The following is a 19,375-nucleotide window of genomic DNA, read 5'->3' as shown; positions in this document are numbered from 1 at the left end:
CCGGTCGTGGTAATGGCCGCCATTGACGAGCTCACATTCGAACGAAGAAAGCTCCGGTTCCTTACGTCCCAGCATTGAGGCATCGATGTCGTTCGGTTGGAAAAGCCTCGACGACGAGCTGCGCCGAGTGCTTTTCGATACGGTTCGATCGCTCTCGCTGTGAACGAAACGAGTCCTTTCAGGCCCGAAACTCGATTCTGGCCTGCTCCTTTATACCAGACCCACGCGAAACTCACACAGACACAGAGCACGATCGCAGTACCAATGCGTATCCGATATCTCGAACGTGCACTATGAAATCCTGCCGAGGAAGCTGTTTGAGCAACCTACGAGTAATTCTTTCGAGCTAAAAGAATCCGTGTATTCGTCTTCAGTTTTCATTCTTCTCCTTTTATAATACATACGTCCCACAGAAGTCGTCGTGCGAAAGATCTTTGTTTTCTGCTCACTTTTCTTTTATAATAGTACACAATGCGTGGGCTAATTATTTATATAATCGTGTGTTCATCTTCAGTTTCCATTCTTATTTTTGCACGCGCTACTTAATACTTTTAGAAGCTTCATTTTATATTTCAATTCAAGTCATTGAAAACATCCTTCGCTCTTTCGTTTTTATTGCTGCACTTCAGAAATAGTTTTATGAAAGATGCTTGGCTTCAGTTGTTATTTTAGATATTTATGCACTTGGAACAAAAATGATAAGATCGAATACAAGACATTAAAAATATGTAATGATTTTAAAAATACAGTGCTGGAAGTATTTAGAATCGTTTGTATCAGTGCCCGCTTCAGTCAAGATTCTATCAGATTATCGCTACTTCCAATACACAATTCTTATATGGCATCAGAAACAAACTAAGCGACTCGTGGAGCAACTTGATTTCTATGAGTTCAGAGGTTCGGATACACGGGTTAAAAGGATCAGGTCACCATGGACTTGCGCGGCACAAGGAATCGAGGTGCATGGGGAGTCTCTGTATAGGAACGATGGCCTCGTTCCAAGGAACTTTCCAAAATTGGTAACTCTCTTCCGCGACGCTACCACCGCCGCCATTTTATTTGGCCCCCTTTTTCCTCCGCGATACCCGTCATCGCGCTCGCGGTCTTGTCGCCATAGTAGCGTCGAAAACTTTCCCAGCGAAAATGCTGATTTCACACCCAAACTTTGATTACACGACCATGGAAACTGAACGAACGCACGCGACTTTAATCGCGAAATCACGAATAACCGATACCAGCAAATTGCTCGATTCTATCGCACCTGGGGCGAACCTCGCCAACTATTATTAACTTGCCAGGTATATTGCGACTTAATGGCGACGTCGTGGTGCCACAAACTTGGACTAATCTTGACGGCCTTGTTCGGTAGTTCATGATTCTTGGAAATATTCACGGGGACGAGTCCGCTGATTTTGTTTATCGAACGTTTATGCATTTCCTTTTATGCCACTAGCTGGCAGTTGCCATCTAGTACGTCTTCGCTTAAAAGGTTTGATTTTCATGCCAAAGGAGTTTTAACACGTGGACGCGTTTCCCATGTATGCACGATCAAATGGTATAAAATTCTGCTGGCAATTTACAAAAATAGTAGTTTGTACGTATCATTTTGTACACTTCCTGTAAATTGTTATCGTTAAACGTTATCTTCCAGGATACTGTACGTATAATATTGTACAATCCGTGTAAATTTTCCGTGTGATACATTTTTCAAGAAACTGCATACATAATTTTGTTCCCTTCGTGTAAATCATCAGGGATGCGCACCTACCAAGACGCTGCCCTGTAGGAAATTGATATTCGCGTAACTGTTCCTCGATGTGCACGAGCGAAAGAAAGATATTGTATCGCGTGAATCAGTGGCACGGCTAAGTTAATCGATCTTGGCGCCACCACGGTCGCGATCGATCAGAATTTCTCGCCTTGGAGTGATGAGCAAGACGAGCTACCATTGCCTGAATCTTTTCAAGGCTTCGCAACAGACGATATTAAAGTACTTTCAGGATGATCGATATGGGGAGGTTGCTAAGCAGCTTACTTTGAAACCCTCGTCAACGGGGATGAGAAAGGTGTAACGTCCGTCCGCCTTGAAATCCTCCTGCTTCTTCTCCTTGAGGACCCGCTGTCGGAAGATGCTGCGAAAAAATTATATACGTTAATTTAATTGAACGTCGACGTAATTTTCATCGATTATACACTGTCACGTGAAACTAGACGACCGTTCGGCAATATTATTGAAACTATTAATAGAAAACGAAGACTCGTGATAGAGGAAGTCGTAGGTCAATGTTACAAATTTTTTCCGAGTTGACAATGCTCCACCAATAGACCTAATACCATAGACCATACATGTTTCCTAATACATATAGATACACGAAGGTCCACGGGGTAATACCTTCCAAGATACTAAGATACGATATTTTGAAATAAGTAAATCGCGAGAATTTTTGGCGTTCAAAATTCACGCATCAATGGAACTGGTGTATTAAAAAATAGCTGCGGGTATATATTAAAGAAGTTCCTAAATCCCTATGGTTTATGTCGCTTGGAGCAAGCGAGAATGGTGTTCTCCCGTAGTAGTAAATGAAATGCAGCAAAGCTTAAAGAAGTTTCGGACGGACGAAGCTAATTCACTCAAGGTTTACTTACTCCGATGGCAGCCTCTGCCGCGGCGCGCCTTTAAATATCGATAAAGACTTGACAAAGTGAGCATCGAAGTTAGTTGAGAACAACTACGGAAGTTGGTTCTACCTTCATCTTCCGGTGAACGTGACCAAACTCGGTGAGTATATTTTACTTAGGAGTTACACGCGAAGGAAAGTATTTTTAATAATAACAAGTAGCTGCTAACATTATCCTGTAATATTACATCACAGGCACGATAATTCTACGAAAATCCAATTTTAAACTTGTATCCTATGTACTGTCGTAGGGACACGATGAAATTATTTTTCAACTTCGAAACCAAGCGAGTTTTATCCGACAGATTCTTTTCTATTGTCAACAGCAATTACAAAAGTGATCCGCGTTTGAAATGTCTCGCCTTGTATAACAATCAAATTCGGAGAAAAGTAGATAATGAATTAAACATTGATTACTTACCGTACTCGATGAACACCCAGATCGAGCTCCTCACTTTGGTTCAGAAATTCGTAGGCGTTCGGACCGGAAATCATTTTCGCAGAGTTCGAGTGTACCGGTTCCAGTACTTCGTTTATGACGTGTAGAACCTGTAACAAAATCGAGAACACATTTGTCAAGCTAACGATTTCTCCTATACATGTCTTAAATACATTTTTATCATATTTATAGAGGATCTTGCAATTATATTATATTTGAAATATATCTTAAACGTATTTGTTTGGTAGTTGAACATTTTATTGAATGTGCTATTTCAAAGTAACTCCTGTACATTTATTCTCCAGCGTTCATTAGTGACCCTCGAACTTTTTCTATTGATTCATCTTCTGTCTATTTACCAGCAGCAATTTAACTAAATACATGTATGGATAGATGAATAAAGCGTAACTGGAACCACGATACAAAGCCTGAAACGATCCATGAATAATGCAAATGGCATGAATGTACAAGTTACACGGCCCATCCAGTACATTACATTATTTTAACGCGCTCGTGTCTTCATCAAGCTCCTGCAACGTTAGTTTTAATTAAAACGATAGTTGTCCCGCGTTAGTTTATTTATAAATGGACAGACGAATGCGTTCGCTGGTCAAAAACCTCGAAATTAGCACGGCACGATAAATTCGCGAGGATGCTGCCAGGCTCGCAGTAATCCGAATAACCCGTGGGACTGTTCTAAAGCTTGGCTGAAAATCTATGTGCCAGATGATAGTTCAAATGGAAAACTGCGATGAAAATTTGAACGAGCAAAAAGTCGGAGTATCGTACAACGCTCTGAACTGCGTAGAAAAAGTGTACTACTGGATCATTTTGGGACGTTAATGTTGAATTTTAATTTGCACAGAGATCCAAGAACATAAAGTCTCTATAAAAATCAATAATTTTTGTTTCATCGAAACTGTACCAGTGCAATTTTGTTATCAAGTTTCATTTGAAGAGAATAATTATTTTCAGCGTTCGGCTGTTATTCATTCGTTCGAGGATGTTGTTTAGAAAATATCATATTAAACATTTACCAGTTACGGACTAGTCATCGGACTGGAGGTGAGCATGAGCCTCGGGATCTAATTGGGGGTTGTGTTAGACCTTCTATAACGTTCATTAAAACTGACACTAACGATGGGTTACATAGACCCCAGCAAAAAATTCGTGAACGTTTTCTGTACTTCGCTATAATGTAATGTTTTTAAATTTATAATGTTAAACGATATAACAATTTTAACGATATAATGAGTGGTTTTTAAAGTTTCACGCAAATTCCTAGCCACGAATTTCATGAAGATTTTACATACCTTTTTGAGGATATTTACATTTTCAATATAGTTACCTATTCGACTAGCACTGTACATTATACCTTCTTCCATAAGGAGTGAATTCTAAGACAATCTAAAGAAAATACTTTCCGCGACTTCGTTAACGAGTTATTAATAAGTAAAAGAGAGTGCTTCTAGCGACCAATGGCGCGTTAAACTCGCTATCGAGCCCGAACGGCCAACCGTAACGGTTCTCCAATTAGTTTTCGTTTCATTAATAATTAGTTGATAAATCCGTAAGCAGTATTTCCGTAAAGGAAAATATAACACCAAATTAGCTCATAAATAACCCTTTTCTCACTGTAAATAACCCTTTTCTCAAGGTCGTTCTCTATCCCGACCTCCTCTATTCCAATTTAGACCAATCTGCGATACGAATTCGATTCCTAGCCCGCGGTTCCGATTTGTTTATTCATTTGAATAACTACCGGTGAATGCTAGAGCAGTGTACGTAGTAGAAGGGATGCCAATGAAGCCTCGCGGTATAAAACGAATAATAACGAGGAAGAGCAATTCGCACGATTAACAACATCCAAAGAAAGAAACAAAATTCCGTGCACGTGGAAAAGAGAATTCGGTGAACGCGCGCCGTTGGCGCGGGCGTAGGAATAAACATTTCCCGCGGAACAATTCTCCCTGGCCAGCAACAACAATTATTCCGGAAGGAAACGGTTGCGGGTAGAACGTGACATCCCCTAATTATTTAACCGCGTAAAAAGAAAGTAAAAGAAAAAGAGGGGAGGAAGGAAAGCGGAACGAGAAAGAGACGCGAACGGCGGAGAAACGGTACACAAAGGGGGTTTCCCGGTCGCCCTTTCGGATCGACAAGCTGAACGAGCTCGAGAGTAAATTGCCAGCAGAGATCCGGCTCGCTTGTAAACGTGAAAGTATACAGTTAATCTCGTGAAGCCGCGAGCCGGCGGCCGATACAACGTCGGCGGTGGTGTTCGACGGAAAGCGGGAGCGGGAGCGGGTGTTTGGGGTGGCGCGCGGGCGCCCACGGTGGGTCGGGGCGCAGCAAAGATATAGTAAGACAAACGACATCGCGGGCACAGCCGAAGGAAACGGGGACACGGAACGATGGAGGAGGAAGATAAAGCGAGAACGAGAGGAAAAAGGGACACCGAAGGAACCCGCCCCGGGTATTTATTCTGCAGCGGGGAACGCAACTATTTCATGGGTGTCGAGTCGGATACCATTGGAGCGGGATGCACCCTTCCACCACCGCTGCCATCAGTTCCCAGCCTCATTGGAAAAGGTGCACGGCCATTTACTATCCAAGAGTTCGCGACTGCAACGTCCTACTCCGCTATTTATCCGCTTTTCTTCGCGATCTCGCCGTGATTCTTTTATCTCGCCGAGTATTCTTCTTCTACTCGATAACACCGTTTTGTTCGCTCGCCCTCCGGCTTGACGGACGCGTCCGATGGGGATGTCCGGAGGATGCTAGATCGAACCGCGTGTTCCTTCGCTTTCACTTAAACTCTTCGCGACCAATTCGCTTCGCCGATGTTTCCTTGGCCAATAGAAATCCGGCCGTTCAACCTGAAATCTTTTGGGTTACAACTAATCCCTTGCTTTAAGCTTTGGTTCAAGGCTGGGCAGATTGGAACTTGTTTAGAGCCAGCTTGGTAAAGATTGGCAAATACCGTGCCAAATGCTCGTTCAAAACGGCTCTTCGATTAAAATTTAGGAGTTACCATAACAAAGAGTATCGTAGATCCTTGGCAAAAAGATGTAAAGACTAGACGTTGACAACCTCTTCTGACTGTGGCTCAAAATCAACGAAACTGTTACTATTTAGTTTTCAAACAGTTTTCAACTGTCATTCAGTAAATAATAAGATATGCTTCATTGAGAAACTTGCAATATGTTTTTAAAATTCGAAGATAGACAAAATGAAAAATTTCGATTATAACTTGCAGGCGATAGGTTGTCGACGTCTGGTCTAGATAATAAAATGCGTGCGCGGAATATCAGAGAGATCCCGTAAGATCATGGTTCCGGGTGGAAACAAATCCCCGGGGTCCGGTGTCGAAGTATCCGCGGCGAGAAGGGTTAATATTTAACACCCGACGGTATATTTGTTCTGTCGTCGCAAAACGCGTGTTCGCGAGCACAGGTAGCTCGGCGCGCGCTTGGTAAAATGGGAATGCGGATGCAAAACGATAAGTTGTCGATTCCAGTTTATAAAGCTTCCCTCGCCGAAATATTCTTTCCCTTCCGCAGCATGCTGAGAACCCGGAGTCTGCGTTCGATGGAGAAGAGAAGGGTTGCGGCGGTTGCTTCGGAAAGAGATAGAGAAAGAGAAAGAGAAGGAGACAACAAGGAGAAAACAGAGAGATTGCGCGATAACAAAGAAACTAGGAGGAAGAACGGTGGAGGAAAAGCCCGTGTTCCATTTATCCGGGGAGTCTTCTGCGAGGAAATGATGGGGAAAAAAGCAACGGGGGCCCCCGCGTTTGTATGCCAGAGTGGCTGCCTAGAAATGAATCGTTTCGCTTCGGTCTCGCGAGGAACAGGCGAAGCAAACTTTCCCCCGTGCTCCTTTGACGGCCATTTATCTCTCTTGCCGGACACGAGTCATTGGCGAACAGAGGACCGAAGCACCGGAACGAATCCTTAATTTCTTATACGATTTGATATATATTCTCCGGGACAAGCGAGCTCAGCAACTTTGAAATTCGATTGTTTGTCATGGACGATTCTTCACGGTGCGGTGGCAGCTCGCTCGAGAGCATTAGGACTGTTTAATCTCATTGTTTTCGTTTCTTACCGAGATTCTCCTGTTTGACAGTGTACGGGCTGTTTCCGAAATTGATAGTTTGAATTTTCTTGCATAGACGTAAGCGTACGATGTTATAGACAAATGGACGATTGAGAAATCGTGAAATGTCAAAAATATTTGATTTCATCCCAAGATGTTGAATTGAAATATATTTAAAACTTTCGGCCACGGTAAAATAAATTAAGGCTTACCACTTTTGGTATTATTTTCTGATTTTCTGATTTTCAAAGAACCGTTATCTCTTTGTCATCTTAAGTAATAGAATAACTTTAAAACTGCATACAGAAGTCAACAAATTAGTTATGTACCTTAGAGAACATCAGAGTTATCGTTTTTTTTTACAAAGAAGTTATCTTTAGAAATTTTTTAATCACCATCATCTCCAATTATTGTATTTATAATATATTGTGCTGTATAGTATATCATCGCAGCCATAATATATTATATTGTACATTATTGGAAACTCGAGTTATTATAGGTATTGATAGGCAGGAGGTAGAGTGGACTATATGACAAAAAACGTGTGTGGAATAAACAAACGCATATTTTAATAATTCGACAAGACGTGCAACAGAACTAAAGTAGTAACAGATTAGTAGAGAGGTGAGAGAGGTACAATGTAGAGAGATGAGTATCAGTATACTGAAGCACACGATGAGAATAGGAGTGTGATCTTGCATTGTTGTAAAGCTATATCCTCGCGTGTGAATTTGACTGAGACTATAGCTGCAAGTGCAGATGGAATTACAAACGTAACGACAGCTGCAAACACAGAGACTAGTAGAAGCGTAACCACGCGCACAGAGTTCATATTTGGGGCCCATGGAGTGGAATTTTTGAATATTGGAAGGACTAGGCATATGTATAATACATTATATTACATATTCTATTGCTATGTATATAATATATTATTGGACGATGGATTCGTTTTTGTCGTGGCTATTACACGACAAAAATCATATGCGTCCTTGAGAAATATATCTTACTTAACGCGATGTTCTCTGTATTCTTTGTAATATTTTGTTCTATTATAAATGAAAAGAGAAATGTTCGAAATATTCAAGTTAGATGGGACACCCTGTGTATACGACCGCAGGAATCCTACTTGAATGAATTTTACAGAAAACCGTTAAGTGGGTGGAAATCTCATTCCCCAGTAACATGACGGTTGGTAAGGGTGAACTTAAACAGACATAGATCATTCAGAGAGACGAAGCTATTTCTCTTGCCGCGGTTTCGAAATGGTTTTGTTCGAAACTTTCTGTGAAATTAAAGGGCCTACGTTCTCCGACTGTTTACTCTTTCACCAGACTATTTTGGATTACTGGATCAAGTCCCTGACGGCAAAGTGCAAAGTGAAAATAAATGAGGAGACTAATTTACCACGAGCCAGGGAAGGATTTCGAAGGAGAAATTGACGGTGAAATCGCATACCAATTTTAAACAGTTTACAAATATTTGCGCTTGTATATAAGTCATTGTTCAAAGCTTCGAACAAGTAGCTCACTTATTTATGTAACACAGGAGAAACGAAAATTTCTACATTTCCAGATATAAAGATTAAAGACCAGCTATTTAGGTTAAATAAATTTTTACAAACAGCAATATCCAATTAAATATTAATTAATTTTTTTATGCATGCGGTACTTTTACTGCTTCGAGATAGCATTTCTAATGGAATTAGATTTTTCCATTATACTATTTGAATATAATCATACAAAATACAACCAAGTTCTAGTAAATTTGTCACGCTATATGCAGAAGAGTAATTTATGAATCGCTTTGAAAATGATATTCGTGTTTAATTAAATTAACGTATCAATTTCTTCATGCTACCTAGTGCGATCATTTTAACGGGCGATAACTAGAAACCCGATGAATTACACATACATATAGCCAATTGGAATTCGAGTGAATTGGAGAAATAAAATAAATATTAAAATGGCACAATAACTATTATCCCTGTTGGGGACAGTTTTATTTTATTAACGTTGATATTGAGCATTATTGGGTAACAAATGATTTGGAATTATAACTTTTCTCGTGGATTATAATTGAGCAATTTAAAGTTATCTTCCACTATACCGGGTATTTTACAGATTTCCGTACAATCTTTGTTCACCCGTTCTATAAACAAAAAACAAAGTGTCCATGACAAACTTTTTAATGAATTCATAAATAACTTATTAAAAAGTTGCAGTAGATACATGAAACGTGAATGCGCGACAATATTCTTTCTCTTATTTCTGCGAAATAACATGTCCACCTCTAAATGCAACAAATTATTTTCAAATAATGTGCGGTCTTCATAATTGTAATAATGCGCAGCTTGTATTTAGTTTCACATTCGAACTTGTTATCGGCCACGTTGAACTTTAAAAGAACAATACTTGAAGATGAAAGAACTATGAAATGACTGAATGATATTGCCAATGCAAGCACATAGATAGTATTGAATACGATGTCGACTGATAAGTAACACATCAAATATTGTATACTTTTATCATTTCTATTGAAAACATACTTTTCCAGTTGAGAAAATGCTTTCCTCTGCTTCAAAAGTGCTATTACATGTTTCATAATAGGAATTTCGATATTTTCAATCACAATTGTTCGAAAGCGTTAAAAAATTTGAATATGTCCTCCATGCTTTTATCAGTCGGTTATCTTTTTTAATTAATTCCATTATAAACGTGTCTATGTTTCTATTTCCTTGCTCGACATTTTTCGTCGCGGAGAGACTAAGACCAAGAACATTCCTCCAAGCGGTCGTTAATTCGAAGATTACCCCATCAGAGTCGCCATCTTGGGGCTAAAGTCACGTTTGCACTCTCGAGCATGGCCATTAATAAAAACAGCGCGAATGGTACGTTATGGCTATTCGTAATTAATTGTGTCTTCGCAGTATCCCCGAGGTCGCGTAAATTAACGAATGCTAAGTTAATGGGTTGGAATTTTACACCAACCCCTCGCGTCTGCGTCTCGCGGCTATAAACTTTCGACGAAGGGTGCTTAATTATTTATCTCGGAGAACGTAGAACCAAATATTTTATTTATAACTCGAATGATTAAATGAAAATATAATAAGAACCTATGCAACAATTCAGATTTATTCGTTACACTTTTAAAGTAATTTAAAAAATGGAGAAGCCAATATTTTTCGTTCATAAAATTTCACTATAAACAATTTTTGAAATTATTCACTAAGAGCTGAGTAGCAAGCGCCTTTGGAATATTGCCTGAAAATGTTGATGTCCGTGTATTAATAGCACGTTTACAATTTCTTGATAGACCCTAAGCTATACTGGAATAACTTTAATAAAGCTCACATATGACTTTCGGCCAGAAAACCCTTGAGAACGAGGGACCAATTTCCATTCAATTTCTACTTTGATAAAGTGACGTATAAAAATGCAAATCAGGCTATTGGTCGAAATTTCATCAAAAACCCTCCCGGAGGCCAACTATGACGTTCCCTAACAAGATTTCGTAATCAAATTACGAAACCGATTCAGTTTTGCTCAAAATCAGGTCTCACCGAAGAAAATACTAAAAAATTTAAATAGTAACAGTTTTTACGATACAGAAATCAAAATTCTATTTTATCCATATATTACTGCAGCCATTTGGCTACATACATGGCTACAATTTTCAGCGAACTAAATAAAAACTAGGGCTGATAAAAAAAGAAATATGTGTCCAATATTTTTCGAAGAACTAACTTTTCTCCAAGTTCCATCGAAATCGGCGTGTATCACTTTGCTACGTTCCCTTGTTAGCAACCGTTGAAATATACATGGAATGAAATCAACAAGATTACGGTTGCCTCTTTGGAGGCGAAGGAACTCCTTTCGGGTCATGACAAACAATTCATTCGATTCTCCCCCAGTTCCGGGAGCTATTACTCCGGAATGGACGCCGGGACGGTAAGTGATACACAGTGCACAGGCGTAAAAACGCGTCCAACTCGCGTTACTCCTTGCCAATCGGTCGCAAAACTCGCGATAAGACATGGATGCGCGAATTGCGAACATAAACTGTCGGTTCAATTCCGTTCGCTTGCTGCAACATCGCTTTTACACTGCTACATCCAGCGAGTGAACAGCTTTTTGTCATTTGCTACAGTCCGAAAAATAAAACGCAGCGCTATATACTGCTTCCAATTCCAAATTGCAGAATATTTTTCTATCTAGACGAATATTTCGCATTGCGAAACGTGTTTACTACGAAAGAGAAAAATTAATAAAAGAGCTCTATTAATTTCATAAAATTAAAGCAACATATTAAATCGAATTGAAATATTAAATTGTATGAAATTAACATAGATATACACAAATCTAACTATTTTTACAATGAACTCATTTTTCATTATTATGGACTTGGGCCATTTGTATAATAGGAGGCTCAATTAAATTATCCTAGACCATGGACTAGAAACTGTTTAATTATCCAGGCTAAACAGAGCTGCACGAATGTTCGGATAATGGAACGACTACTTAATTACAGCGTCAGATTTCATTTTATTGATTGTTTTAGATTAAGATGGTTACATGTCGAATGTATTTGTAATTCTGACATTTGAGGACCGAGTTCTATAGTATTTGTTACTCTGGCGAGTGGTTCCAATAAAATTTATTTAATTCTTCGGAACTTCCCGACGTATTTTGTAACACAATATTGCATCAGTGTAAACGAACTCTGGCGCTTTTCTTCGTCTCGTATACCGGGTCTGTAAACGATTCCTGGGGTCGATAGGGTGTGGCGTCCAGACACCATGGCGCCAATTCACTTCCTCTCGTTTCCTACCCTCTTCCATGTGCGGGATTAAAACTAGATCCGCTGACCTAGGTCCGTCTTCATAACGAATCAAATTTTCGATGTTATCGAGCCGCGAGCACTTGCGAAAAGGTATTGTCAGTTGTTAAATCATGAAAACAGGGGGCCCGCGGGTGGGTGTAGTAATGAATATCTTCAAACGTTACCAAACGTTACCAAACGTTATCGTTATTTACTTTATCTATATCATTTACTTTAATTAATTTATTTTATCAATTGCGAAAGGTATTTAATATTTCAAAACTTATATAATAATACCTGAATGACAGATAGAAAATTATTGGTTGCCATGAGAAACGATTCACAGGCTACTGGTCGGGGGAAAAGGCCGTTTTATAGGCTACCGGTCGGTAAAGTGTTAACATTAGTATTAATATGTAATTTGTTATACAAACAGAAAACTCAGCCACCCGATGCGGCGAAAAAGTGTCAAAATCGGGGTATTAACAATTGGAAATAGCCGTATAATCTCACGGATACACGCTTCAGGATCTACAGTGATGGTAGCGTCTCGCGTGCACGGTGTAGGATAACTATAACCCTTTATATTGTACAACATGAAAATTGTTTATATCAACTACAACAAACGGAAGCTAAACAGAAATAACTTAATCCACTAGAGATTTTAATAAGTTGACATGAAATGGATGGACAATTAAATTCTTAAACACTTTTCATCTATCTATCTACTCCTTTATATGGCAGCTACTCTTTTTTCACACAAGTACACAAAATTTCTGTTTATGGATAATTGTGCTGTGTCAGATCGAGAAATAGGAACGCAATGGAAAAAAGTATCTGGAAACATTACTCGAAACGCGAACAGTGTGAAAGTTGAATTCCGAACCATCTGATGTTTCAAATAGAAACAACAAGAATCCTGGTTGTATGCGCGACGACTTTTTCTCTTTATTCCATTTCAAGGAAATCTAACGAGGAACAAAAGGGGACGATGATCCCATGTCGAGATGCTGCGGGAGACATCCCCGGGAAACGAATTGCAAAAGAGTACAAAGACTGATGAAGTCAACCGTCGGTCTAATCAGCCGGCGCAGGGCTCCGCAGCCTGTATAACGGACCGTTGTAATTGGCTGGAAGTACTTTAAGTGAATCAAAACACGCCGCGGAACTTTAAATCTTCGGCAACTTCAAAGAACTTTCAATCGTGATGATAAAACATTTCGTTAAGAGGGAAAAGTAAAACGGTACCAAAGTTAAAGCGCGTGTCCGGACTCCCGCTATTGTTCCAACCGCCAGTGGCAGCAACGCGGAGAGGAAGTTATCCGCTTTAAGTCACTCCGAGATTCATTGAATCGACCGCGAAACAACACGGAGGTCGCTAAATTTGCTTGACAAAAACGCGACGTTATTAAATTCATGACCTGCCATGTAGCTGAATGGCGAATTTAAAAAATTGCGAGAAATCGTGCATGCAAATTATCATAACATGATTAGATTCGTTTCATCTATCGGAATTGTGATGCTTTTTCTTCTTCGAGGAAATAATGTGCTGAGAATTTTAGAGCAACTCGGCAATCGAGACGCGTGCTGCATTTAATTAAGGATCTTAAAATCTTGTAATTAGATATTTTATGTTCATTCGAAAATGATCTTATTCCGTTATTTAAGAAAGAGAATGAATTTTACTTACTGTAGATATAATGTTTCTGATATATAGTAATGATATTTACGCGTACATGCCAAATGGTCATCGTAGAAAGTTAGTATACCGTTGCAATCCTGGAAACATACAGTACCAAGAACTGCCAATACGAAGGTATACATATGTATAACGAATAACAGTATGATTATGCAAAATCATAAGCAGCAAAATTAAGAAAACATATTTTCGTAACTGTAGAGGAAATGAATCCCTTCAACATTTAAAAAAGATTCTACTCACTTGGTCCAATTTGAAAAAAGTTATTGCATTATAAAGGTATTTACCAGGGGTTGTAATAGAACAGAAACTGTCCTTCTAATGGCAAGCCTCCCCTAACGGAAATCTCTTCGCTTTAAGTCAGGGTGAGATTTATGGAATCGAACTGCGGGTTGGTAGTAAGGGAGCAGTTTGCCCCTCAAGTACCACCGCGATTTTTATTTTATCTGCCGCACTATCACGCCCGTCTTCTTTCCCTATGCGTTTGTGTCCCCTCGCGATAGTCACCCTTAATCGTGGTCCCTTCGACCGGCCTTCGTCGGGGATGCCGTTTCTTCGTTCCCTTCGGTCCTTGCATATTTTAACAAGCCTACGACGGCGACCGTATTTCATCTTCTGGTTCGGGACGAATTCGCCTGGCGGCATTTACGCCCAGCAAAATCTCGGCTTTATTTCGTCCCAAATCGAGTTACTGCGGAACCAACTTCGCCGCCGTCGCTTTTCCCTTTTTGTCCCGTCGCATTTCCTAGGACTCCCGGGACGAGTTTCTCTATGGGTTGCCAGAGTGTCTCGTAAAAGGAAATTGTGCCACGAAGAAACGGCACCGAAACGTCGGATTTACTGCGAGACAAGTGATTATCGTAATGTTAATTCGTGGTTGGTTGATTCTGGTGATACTGTTCTTGTTGGGTTCCCACACGGTACAACGGAAGTCATAATACCGTTCAAGAAGAGACTGTCCTGCGTGAACATTGCGAGGATTGGGCAGGTGAAGCATTTACAGCAGTTAAGATAAATAACGCGTCGGATAATCGGTATCGGCCAATCAAATCCAAACGATCGAAGATGAATGGCTTCTTTTAGAGTGAATTATATACAATATATATTTATATATTCTATTCATTGTATGCAGAAGTATATGTAATTTAAAAAATGTAGAAAAGAATATAATATAGAAGACGGCTCAATTTCGTTGGATATTGTTTTGATGTTGCAAATATTTTTGAAACGGCACAAGTGTATTTTTTGAAGTTTCAGTTGAAATTGACCAGCAGACGAATACTCTCAGCGTCCACTCTATTGGTTTTCATTAAACGCACCTGTACTATAGTCTCCCATCGAAATCCACCGGCATTTAATTATTCGACCTGTATTTTGATTTCAGTGTGCTTGGAAATATCAAAATGTTCGAACGAATTATCCAAAGAAAATATCTGATTCGTTTGATGTTGACGGTAGAACAGCGAAGAAGCTTCAGATTCTCTCGTGCAGTATTTCGCAATAATATCCTATTGATTTAACAATGAAACATTTCGTCGTCCCGTATCTAGTTTGCGTGAATACGGGCATATATTTTACATATCTATCGAATTCAAAGCGGATATGCTCGCATTATTCTCATGTACGTATTTCAAGCTAACCCGCGCACACGCAGACGTACGCGTGCACACGCGAATGCACACCCACGCACGGCCCATATTCGGTTATGTCGCATCCAGTTGAATGTCGAATTCGATTCTGAAAGGAAATACCTTTTTAAAAGCAAACGTCGTGTATCTTCGACGTCTCCTTTGCCTACCGCCTTTATGCCGATTGTTCTATTCAAATGATCTAATGAATACAAATTGAACATAAATTTAAATCGAACCAGTTTGCTTATGCGAATGTATACGAGTCATATTCGCTTGAGCAATTTTCGGTGCAATTCCTGTTTTATACGTTTCTATCACTGTACGATCGCGCCGATATTTTCATTTATTTTCAATTGATCTCCTCTGAATTTACTCTAATTCGATCTGGTATATAAATCGGTTATACCGATAATCAGATTATTGGTTTATTTCTATTAGGCGCACGGGCGCATCTCGATCGATTTGTTCATATACATGTTTTTCGAAGCCGATACTTTACCGATGAACCGAATTAATTGCAAGCTGGCTAAAATTTTATCTCAAATAGTAAATATTTCATTTCAGATGTTATCTGTACTTTTGAAAATATAATATACTTTGCTGGAAAAAAGACATTAAAAAGTACATGTTAGAACATACGCGCCTTTCCTTCATTTTAATATTAACTATCTCCATTAGTTATATTAATTCTCACAAAATATTTATACTTTGCACTGTACATTGGTCAAATAAGTACAAATGTTCTATTGTTAGCTACTATTTCAAATGCTGTTTTACTGCAATTCTGAAATAATAACTCCTCAAAATAGAGATTGAATCACTTTTCGTATGAATTTGACTCGGTCTTGGTTAATTCTTTAACTGCGATCGAGTTTCTCATTTTTCGGTATAAAATCGTTATCTAGTTTTATGTGTCATGTAGATGCGCCTCAATAATTAGATTAAAATGGATGATGAGAAAGAAGTAAAAGAAAGAAAAAAAATGAAAGATTTTTTAAATTAGGTATTACATGTTTTTTTTTAACTTTCGTTCCTTTTTGCTAAATTTAACAAAATATCTAGAACACGATTTCCAGGTTAACTACGGACCGAGAGTTAATTATCATACTAATCGACACGGTATTAATTTACGCTCGATTTTACTACGTTTCGCTATTGCGAAATTAGGCGAGGATTCATTTCTAGAGGAATTCTGTTGAAAATTATCTTTGATTTCAAACTCAGCAATCTTCGGCCTATGAATATTTGATATCCACGAATGAATTGAGCTAGCAACTTTAACTGTTAGTACAATATAATACGATCACAAGACGAGTTAAAGAGAATGTATTTAAAGTCGCGAGGAATTCAAATATTTAAATCGATATTCATGACATGGTAATGCGAAATGGTTCTACGCTATTTGTTCCTGTTTCCAGAATGCGTTTTTCCTCCTTTTTCATTAGTTCTTTATAATCTAGTTAAATATGTATATTTTCAATTATTCACTCTTTGTTCCATGTGGCGTGCAATATTTATTACTAAATGCTTTATTAAGTAGATTTTGAACGGAATTGAGCGTAATTATCAAATAGAAATCAAATTTTATTTTTAGTTATTAAAAATGTAAGGATATGGTAAGTATAGTTTTTTAAAAGAAATATAATTTTCTAAAAAGATTCAAATTATTTTTCTTTATTGAATACTTTCGATAAGTTGTTAAGTTACGTTTCTTCTAATTCTTTTATTTATTTTCTTTCTTCGACATTTAACATTTTTATTATATGTAAATGCTTTAAATCTGTAGTCTATTCTATCTTATTATCTCATACTCCAATAAATATATTATTTTAATGAAAAATTTACATATATTCTTCATTAGCTGATGTATGTATATGGTATATATACACCCATATATGTATATGGGCATCTTTCTTGTTGCGACGTTGCCACGTACGAAAGGATTACGACAACATCAAGTAACTCAAAATCTGCTGCAACGGTGTGCCAAATAACATGAATAAGTAATATTCTACTAACAGTATAATCAATGTATGAAACAAAGTTCCAGTTTGCAAATGTATAATAAATCTCTATACGTAACTAGTCGGTTTAGTCATAGAATTTGCCAATTCTACTATTCTATGTCTGTGAAAAAATGAGAAAGTCGTTAATGTTCGAACCGTTCCATTCTCATTCAAAACTACTTAATTCAAAGCTAAATAAAAACGCAATTTATGCAAATTTGCATGAAACAAAAAAGATAGTTGAATCTTATAAATCCTATTCGAGAGTCCCATTATCCACGTGAAACGCAATATACAGCTCGCAGTGAACTACATTAATTAAATAATTTCGCTGTGAACATTACAATGTATGCTTAACGCAATACAAACGCACACGGTTAATACTAATCAGTATTATTATTAGTGCCGTGATAATCTCTAGCTTGGCGTGGCAAATCCCTACCATTTCGGTATTAATTCACTATTTAAAAAAATTAAGGGTTTACTATATTATCGCTGCAAAATTAATCAATCTTCCAGCTTCTATAACAAAATGCTGCCTGTGCTCATGTCGAGTACGACAAAAATCGTTGACAGAGAAATTAAGACAAAAGATTTGAACATGACTGAAATTATTCCGAACAGACTTTATAAACAAGATTCACTGTTAGCGTTGCTTATTGTTTAATAATTCATTATAAGTGTAATGATAATAATAATGATAATATATCCTAATAATTTCGTTTTTAAACAGTTGGAAGAATTTTATATAATTTTTAAACATTTAGAGGATTAATAAGATCTGTGTCCGATCCATCCGATCTGTGAAAAAATAATTAACACCTTTTCGGAACCATTTTTCTTTAGATATTTGTTGAATGCAATAAAATCACCGATCCGATATTTTGTCTAGCAAAACGAGAGCGAGCTTCCATGCAGCGAGAATGAGATTAAAACCGTTAGGGGAAGCGTGAACAGTTAGAAAAAGGAGCTGGGTCGCCGTGAAATCGTATAAAAATATTTTCCAGCTTATTTAAACCGATGTTCCGCGTTCATGTTCGCGTGGAGGTATATCCTCGGAGGAACGCGAGATCAACTCGGAAGCTTGCTGTAATAACTGACAAAGTCCCGGCACCCGTTAACGTTTACGATCTCGCTGTGAACTACATCACACGGCCGGCGATCCAGCGAAAAAATACTCCGAGGAAATTCCTGGCAGCCTTCGTTACTCAGCGGGAGGAACGACGCTGCGTACACAGTCCCAGGATGAGCAGCTACGGCGATGGGGGAAAAACACCATAACGCGGGCAAACGAGATTATTCATGAACCTAGAAATCCATGAGGAACTAAAAATTAATTTTCTCGTCGCTTCTTTCTCGTCTTAATATCACGAGGCGATGAAAACGGGAATATTGAACGCGACCAGGTAGCGCGAAATTAGAGATGTGCATTTCGGACGGACTTTTCCTCTTCACTGCGCCGGGCTCAGGCCGATTTTCATTAGGCGCGCGAGGCGCATTTGTAAGTAACATCCGATTTAAATATCTGTTAACTAGATTTCCTCAGAACTTTCACATTTATATAGACTGTTTTTTCATAACCACCCCATGGAAAAAATATTAAATCGGCTAAACTGCGCTTGAAAATGAGTTGTAAGGGTTTTTAAATTCCATATTGGTAATTTGCCAATAATTAAAATTCAAACCGGTTGAAAGTGCAAAAAACCGTGAAAAAAAGTCTTAATTGTTTGTAACTAACATGATGATCAACTGACTTAACTTCTCGCTATAACCTCAGATAAAAAGGTTCAGAAGCAAATTTCTTTTCAGTCGAACTAATTGCAATTAGAGAAAACAATTCTATAGACACGGCTTAGCACACTAGCCCATTTCTAAGACGAAATACAAGTTATTCTCTCCGCTTTTAAAAGGTGTCCGAATATTAATGCGAGTCACCGTATACCGCGTGCGATGCATGGGGAATATTGAGCGATAGAGAGTGCATGGAGAGCCGCGAGGTCGAG

The 19,375-nt window shown here is 38.5% G+C and overlaps 1 protein-coding gene across 3 annotated transcripts in view; it reads right to left on the bottom strand.

Annotated features, from left to right (window-relative positions):
• Positions 1-19,375, bottom strand: part of Fas1 (fasciclin 1 Fas1 domain-containing) — a 350,940-nt gene that overhangs the window by 69,048 nt on the left and 262,517 nt on the right. For all 3 annotated transcript variants that reach the window (XM_078183768.1, XM_078185481.1, XM_078184620.1), the window contains exons 4-5: positions 3,100-3,227; positions 2,036-2,132 (exon numbers count right to left, since the gene is read on the bottom strand). In XM_078183768.1, the coding sequence (XP_078039894.1) occupies positions 2,036-2,132; positions 3,100-3,227 (225 nt within the window). The remainder of the gene's footprint in view (positions 1-2,035; positions 2,133-3,099; positions 3,228-19,375) is intronic.

The sequence above is a fragment of the Augochlora pura genome, chromosome 1, assembly GCF_028453695.1.
Source record: "Augochlora pura isolate Apur16 chromosome 1, APUR_v2.2.1, whole genome shotgun sequence".
Lineage (NCBI taxonomy): Eukaryota > Metazoa > Arthropoda > Insecta > Hymenoptera > Halictidae > Augochlora > Augochlora pura.
This window is presented reverse-complemented; position numbering and strand designations above follow the sequence as displayed.